Source organism: Lycium barbarum, chromosome 3 (assembly GCF_019175385.1).
Source record: "Lycium barbarum isolate Lr01 chromosome 3, ASM1917538v2, whole genome shotgun sequence".
In the NCBI taxonomy this organism is placed as follows: Eukaryota; Viridiplantae; Streptophyta; class Magnoliopsida; order Solanales; family Solanaceae; genus Lycium; species Lycium barbarum.
The window spans coordinates 61272043-61280172 of NC_083339.1; the positions used below are offsets into that span (position 1 = coordinate 61272043).

Below are 8130 nucleotides of genomic sequence, written 5' to 3' on the forward strand. Positions count from 1 at the left end.
GCCGTCCTCCAAGTCGTATTTAACCATTTTCACAATTTATAGAAAGTTGATATTTTTGACAAGCTGGAGGACGATTGCACTATACGGTCCGTAAATCACTTTACGGGCCGTATAGTGCCATATACGACCACTGGACTGAAATTTTTTCCGCGACTTTCTTATTTCCAAAAATTCATAATTAGCCATTCCCGACTTAACAAAACATCATACAGTCAAACTCTTCATCATTCCACTCATCATACAAGTACGGAGAAATTTCCGAGGTGTAACACTTCTGGCCTTTCCAAGATTGACTTGAGGTTAGGTTATCACCAGTTGAAGATCTGAGTCAAAGATATTCCTAAGACAACTTTTAGGACTCGGTATGTGCATTATAAGTTTCTTGTCATGTCATTTGGGCTTACTAATTCCCCGACTGTTTTCATGGACTTAACGAATGGAATTCTTAAGCCATACATGGATTCCTTTGTGATTGTGTTCATCGATGATATATTGGTCTACTCGAGGAGTAGGGAGGACCACGAGAAACACCTGAGGATTGTTCTTGGTTTGTTGAGAGATAGGGAGTTGTATGCCAAGTTCTCCAAGTGTGAGTTTTGACTTGGGTCTGAATCCTTCTTAGGTCCTGTGGTATCAAAGGATGAGATTATAGTTGATCCTAAGAAGATTAAGGCCATGAGAGATTGGGCTAGGCCCACTTCAGTGACAGAGATTCGTAGCTTTGTGGGTTTGGCCAGTTACTATCGTCGATTCGTGAAGGGGTTTGCATCCATTGCTTCACATTTTACCCGATTAACTCAGAAAGAAGTACCTTTTCAGTGGACCGACGAGTATTTACTGACTACAGCTTCGATTCTAGCATTGCTCGTGGAGTGCAAGGATTTTGTGGTATTGTGATGCTTCTCCTTCAGGGTTGGGTGCCGTGTTGATGCAAGAAAGAAGGTTATTACTTATGCTTTGAGACAACTGAAGATTCATGAGAAGAACTACCATGCCCACGATTTGGATTTTGCCGCAGTGGTATTTCCTTTGAAGATTTGGAGACATTATCTCAATGGTGTCCATTGTGAGGTCTTCACCGACCATCGCAGCCTTCAGCATGTTTTTATCCAGAGGTATCTCTATTCTAGGCAGCGGAGATAGATGGAGTTGCTTAAGGATTATGACATTACCATCTTATATCATCCAGGCAAGGTAAATGTGGTAGCGGATGCCTTGAGTAGGAAGTCAGTGAGTATGGGCAGTTTGACTCGATTGATCGCTTCAGAGCATCCCTCAGCCTTGGAGGTTCAGACTCTGGCTAACAGTTTTGTGATGCTTGACATTTCAGATTCAAGTAGAGTGTTGGCTTGTGTTGAGGCGAGATCGTCACTTCTGGATCACATTAAGGCAAAGCAGTTTGAGGATGCAAGGTTGTGCAAGATATGTGATAAGGTCTTGAGTGATGAGGCCAAGGACGCCATGATTGATTATGAGAGAGTCTTGAGGATCAAGGGACGTGTTTACGTTCCTCGGGTTGATGATTTGATTAGGACGATCTTGGAGGAGTCCCACAGTTCTAGATACTCTATTCATCCTGGTGTTACCAAGATGTACTGTGATTTGAGACAGTACTACTGGTGGGGTCGGATGAAGAGAGATATTGCTAATTTTGTTGCTAGGTATGGGAATTTTCAGCAAGTCAAGTATGAGTACCAGCGACCGGGCGGTGTGCTTTAGAGGATGCCCATTCCTGAGTGGAAGTGGGATCGAATTGCCATGGATTTGGTTGTGGGTCTTCCGAAGACCCTGGCCAAGTTTGATTCAATTTGGGTTATTATTGATCGATTGACTAAGTCTGCTCATTTCATCCCCGTGCAGGTTACCTGCTCATTTCATCCCCATTCAGATTACCTAACTGCTCAGAAAATGGCCTAGATCTATATTCGTGAGATTGTTCATTTACGTGGAGTCCCTATCTTAATTGTTTCTGATAGAGGCACTTAGTTTACTTCCCATTTCTGGAGGACTTTACAGGCCGAGTTGGGTACTCGATTGGATCTCAGTACAGGCTTTCACCCTCCGACAGATGGTCAGTCTGAGCAGACGATTCAGGTTCTTGAGGATGTGCTCCAAGCATGTGTGATCGAGTTTGGTGGTCATTGGTGTTGACACCTAATTTTTAACCTCCCATAATTTATTTTAATTACCCAGAGTCATTGAATATTAAACAAAGTGAAATATGTATTTTCAAAAGTCAAAATAATTTTATAAATTATTTAGATAATATTTTACCAACTTTGTTTGATAAAATAATTTCTATAATATTATAAATTAATTTAAGTATTTTTACAATTATAATAATTTTGCTAAAATTAACCAAGAGAGAAAATAATATACCACAGTTATTCACTTAACTGTCTAAATTGTTAAAATATCAATTTGCAAAGTATTTTACTCTGTTTAATACGAGGAATCTGTTCAATTAAGTAAATTAACCATTTTTACCCCTCAGTTCTTATTTAATCAGATTATTAGAATTTTGTCATAATTAATTAAGTTTTAATTGTAATTAATTCTTAAAATTGCCCATTAAACGACTGTAATTGAAATAATCAATTATTAGCCAATTATGAAAATAATTGAAATAACCAATCTGATGGCTTTATTCAATTAAGGTCACTTTTGACAAAAAATCATTTATTTATTTATTATTTATTGGCCAATTAGTTTAATTGTGGTCATAATTAAAACATCCAATTAATGGACATTGTTAAAATTGGGCTACTTGTTAAATTTTTCATATTTGTCCCACCCATATATACATGATATACATGAGTGTATACTCATGTATATCATGTATATACAACAAATCAGGCCCCTTTTCCTTTTAAAAAAAGGTTGAGCCTAGTCCAGCCCAATAAGGCCAGACCCGGCCTAACTCTTCTCATATAAAACAACAACAACGACACAAACAGACCCTAGGGTCTCCTTTTGTGTCAAAAGCGGAAGAGAAGGGGGCAAACCCTAGCCGCCACCCCTCTCTTCTCTCTCTCTTCAACGTCACAGGATGAAAATGGTAAAATTGCGGACCCTCAACGTGTGGTGTTGACTCGGCATAGCTGAGAATGGTAAGAGCATTTATTGCTTTGCCATTTCTCAACCAAATCCGCTATATTCCAACCCAAACAAGGTATTAACCTCTTCTTTCTGCTTTACAACGGTCTCAAACACTGAAAATCTTTAATTGCTTTTGTTTGCATGGAATTTGAATGTCGAGTTCTCATTGGTTCATGAGGAACCAGATGGATTGACTCGATTCTGGGTCGATTTTGACCCTTGATATGTTTGTGTGAGTAAATCGTGACCTTTGAGTGTTGAAATAGAGGTTTATTCTCAGAGTTTTGTAAATATCCTACATCGGTCGAGTTAGGGTTTGCTCAATTTTTTGGGTTCTATTAATAGAACCCCCAATTTGCATATCTAGAGGAGACAATTGAAAATATCACTTGCACGTTAGAAAAATTCAAAAATGCCTAGGGTTTTAGCAAATCTTCGTTGAAACCTCCAATTTTTTCGATTAGTAAAAGTTTTAAAAGCTGGGTTTTCTCTGTGTGTGTGGCTGAGGTAATTTTAAAGCAAAGATAATCTCTAAGTCCAAACCTCGACTTGGCTGCACGAGCAAAAGGTAATCTTCCATCCCTCTTTGCTTTTATTTTTGGTTAATCGTGTGTTGGTTGATAATTGTATAGTTATTTAGCCTATTTTACTTGGTTTTAAGTTGTAGTTAGTTAGTTAGTGTAAAATTAATTAGATTACTATGATATATATATATATATATATATTTGTTCTGTTTTGGTTTAATGGTATGGATAGTATGAAGATAGATGAGTTGTTATACAAGTGTGAAGTGTGTTAAACAACCTTTATGTTAGATAATAGGTGCCAAAACATCCTTGTTAACAATGTTGGTTGATATGGCCTCTATATGATAAGAAGAAATGATTCTTGTTGGGATTTGTTGTTTTTAATTTGATTAAATTAAGAGACTGCCCTTTACATAAATGTGCCTTGAATCATGTATTAGAGACCAATGTTCATTTATGATTTAGTTTCTATGAAGTTCATGATTAATTTTATTTTCCCTTCACTTAAGTCTTTCATAAGTGTTGTACTTGTTTGTTCTTGTGTAATTTAGTTTTCTTATGTAATTAGCTTAATGTCTGTCATTGGCTTTAAGGTAGGGCTGTTTAACTGTTAATCATACCATTTAAACTATTTTGGTTTGGTCACTTAGGTATTAAAACTAGACTGTTTGCTTGTACTTGTATCAATCTAGCTTTGTTTAAGTATGATTTAAGAGAAAATATGAGATTTCTAACTGACCTTACCCAGATGTTCACTTGTTCAAACTGGCCGTATAACACATTAATCCTGACTAAGTATTTGCCTTGTCTGGAGTCATATGTCTTTGGTTAACATGTGAGGTTAGTTTATTTGCTCATTTCAGGATGAAACTAATAATCATTTAGGTATTTACCTGTATTCTGAGGTCAGTTAACTCATATGGGTGGATCATGTCTTGTTCTCTCTTTTCTTAAAACTATTTGATGGGCTCATGATCTTTGCCATCACTTGACTAATTCTTTTAAAGTTGTTGAGTTTATGTTTACTTTTTTTTTGGGAGTTTTAAGGAATCATGTTTGTTTGGTACTATATGAATTTGTGTCAAAAGATCAAGGTTGCAGCTCTGTTCTAAAGGGGTTATATGTATTTTCTTTTCTCTCATAAATAAATTGTAAGTCCACCATTCAGTCAACTAGGTCTTTGCTTGTATTGCTTGAAGTTGTTTGGTAGCTTGAATAACCACAAACTTTTTAGGTTGCCCTATGAAAACCTTTTTGAGACTAAAACTGCCTAAAAATGAATATGATGTCTTATGTGCTTAAGTATAAGGAAAGCTAATATCTGTGTGGAACTGATTCTTTTGTTTGAAAATCATTGGTGGACTGCTATCTTAACGATGACATGTTTAGGAATCTATTATGAGTTAAGAGGTTAGGATCTAGGATTTATAATAAGATAAAGTTGGAAAAGCGTTCAATATGCTAACAAGAGTCCAGTTTGTTGGGAACAATTTAGTGGTGGCTTTATTTTGGTCTTCATGGGTTAGTTTCCCCTTGTGAATCAGAGGTCTGAATCTGTCTTGAAGTGTTAAGTGTTGGTTCTGTGACTTTTTTAAGTAATTGAAAGGTTGTAAATAAGGAGGATGGTACTTGAAAGGTGGACAATTGTGAGTGTGACTTACCTAGGACTTAGAAAAGGATAGGGGACTTGGAGTTTCTAGCTAACTCAGTCCTCATGTCTATTTTCTGAGTTGCTGGTGTTCCCTCATGGAAGTTCATACTTCATGGGACCCTCCAAGGTTTTAAAAACAATTAAATAGGTATTAGTTTGTCCTTTAAAAGTCAAAACTGTTTGTGTGGTACTTTAATCTCCTTGGGTATTTGTTCTGTGATCACATGAACTTCAGTTTATATGATATTAGGACCTGTTTCGTTTGTGTGGTTGATTTTTTGAATGGGCATTCTAATAAACTCAAAACTGTCTTGAAATCTTGTGTTCCTGTACTGTGTCATTGCTTTAAATAAATTAGTTCTCTTCATCGTGGTATATTGGGGACATACCCATGTATACCTGGTATATCCAAACCCTGCATACGCTGCATATGTAGAAGTCTGGTATATCAGGTATATCCTAGGTATATACCCTATGGGAAATACTTTAACTGTCAATCTCTGCATGATGAATTACTCTATGGATAAGTCTAGTCTTTGTTTCTTCATTGAGCCCAATTTTCACTAGAATTTGTTTGGGCCAAGTTTGCCCCTCATGCTATATTTTGATTTATGATTTTGGCCAGTTTGCGAAATTTTGAATAAGCTGCTTGGACTAAACTTATATTATTTTGAATTGAACCGAAGACTTGTCTCCCGTTTTTTTTCTTTTGCTTTGGCATTATTTTCTTGTTAGTTGTTCGTTGATATAATTAAATTTCTAAAGTAGGAATTATAAGTATTCTAATTTGACACCTTGTTACTAGATATATGCCAATCCTTTTTTTTCTCTCTTTTTTGCTCCATGTGATTCAACCGTGGGCCACTAGGGCCATCTCTTGCATTAAACCTTTGTTGGGCCAGAGGCCTAACCATATTCCTTGATCGAGTCCGAATAGAGGCAAGGGAAGCTGATATTTATGGAAGGCCCAACCAATGGGTGAAAATGGCACTGATGGGCTTGGGTAGGCCGATCAGTTTTGACGAATATTTTTACTCTCTCTCTCTTCCCTATTTTTTTATACATAATTTTCATGTACGTATATTGTATACACACTGTGCTAAATATTGAAACCCCCATAAATGTAGAACTTAGGAGATAGTTAGTAATTTAGGAAAGTTCCCAAATTGATTTAAAACTCGATTATTTTCTGGCATAAAAACTAGAGCTTAACTACAAGATTTTGAGTTTTAAAAGGAAAAAAAAACTACTTCTCTTAACACTGTGTTTGAATATAAGGAAGAAAGAAGAAATGGGATGTGGTTCAATTTGAATTGATTTAAAGTTTGAATGAGGCAAAAACGTTTTCTTCAAACATGAGTAGCAGGTTTGGGCCTTAAGCCCGTGATTCAAATGATCAATTGTTGAAAAAGTATGTTTTCAGATTTGGCTTAAAGGAATGCGTAATGGATTGTACCAAAAGGACAAAATCTTAAACTTGAGCAAATCTGGGCAAAATTCAAAAAAGAGCGGTCTGGACTTGAAAAAATAATTGGATGGAAGATTATGGCTATTTGGGCCTGGAAGCCCACATTAGGCTCATACTAAAAACGAAACTGTTTTGGACCAAAATTATTTGGGCTGGGTTATGATGGTGAGATGAATTTGGATCCTGAAATATTATTGACTTATGGGCTTCAATGATTAAAATGGACCTAATTTAATGAATTTGTATTATTCAATATATGTATAAAACGAAGATATACTCCATATTTTCATCCGTATAAAAACCCGTAGGTACTAAACCCATTTTGCTAGGACTAGAATAGTAGTGACTCTACTAGGGAGAAACCTCGAGTGTGTCCTTGTTCGGCAACAAAGTGAGTTGAACACTTACGTGGATTTTCTAAACTAAAACCCCTTTTTATAAGGGGACTTTTTGCCGAAATCTTTCTTGCAATTATGATATGAATGAAAAAATGACATTTTTTGCGGAAAACTAAACACTTTTCAATAAATAAGTACTTCAATAACACATTGAAGCTCGTACGTCAACTGTATTCTACGGATCTTTATTACTAGGATGCGTAAAACCTTCCCTAGGGGATCACCGGAACCCTTACCTCGAACTTTGGTCCAAAAGTTTTTTTAATTATTATTTGAAAAAATCTTTAAACCCAGTTTTCCTAGTTTTCCATAAATAAATTAGGTGGCTACTCTAAAAATACTAAAATCCAATTAGAGCACCAACAACCTCATAGTTACTTTTATGCCTTAACCCGCGTAAAAGCGAACCATAGCAGGTGGCGACCCTTAGGATTTTCTAGGTTCTACCCATAAGGGTTTCAATATAATGTGATTTTAACTGTATTTATTTGCTTATGTGTTTAATTTCCACAATTATAAACTGTCATTCATTTCACATCATAAACTCCGCAACTTTTGGCAAAAAGCATGGTTTCAAAGGGGACACGTGGGATTGCGGTCTTGCCTTCACTAAAAAACCCAAAACACCCCTTCTTTGGAACACGTTGAACGTTAAGTTGGTGTGCGGTCACCCAAAGACCGGCAACGGTTCACCCTGAGTAGTCCGCTCGGGTCCAAGGTTAATTTGAAAAACCCACTCTTGCATATGCCTAGGTTAGATCTAAGCCAAATCCAAATATGAAGTAGACTGGGAGGTTTGGATATTTTAGACATATCCGAACCCGATAGGAAGACTACCCCGTGTCAAGTACGGTCTATGACCCATAAAATACCGCATCCCATATTATGTGCTATTTGGAAACATGTAATGTGCCTATGAATGAAACCATTACCTGGTGTGGGGGGGGGGGGGGGGGGGGAGGGGGGGATTAACCTTGACTTCTATTT

The 8130-nt window shown here is 36.7% G+C and overlaps 1 protein-coding gene across 1 annotated transcript; it reads left to right on the forward strand.

Moving 5' to 3' along the window:
• The first annotated feature begins 456 nt into the window (after positions 1-456).
• LOC132630883 (uncharacterized mitochondrial protein AtMg00860-like) lies at positions 457-897 on the forward strand. The gene is made up of 2 exons (XM_060346473.1): positions 457-547; positions 623-897. The coding sequence occupies exons 1-2, from the start codon at positions 457-459 to the stop codon at positions 895-897; spliced, it is 366 nt and encodes a 121-aa protein (XP_060202456.1).
• The last annotated feature ends 7233 nt before the right edge of the window (positions 898-8130 follow it).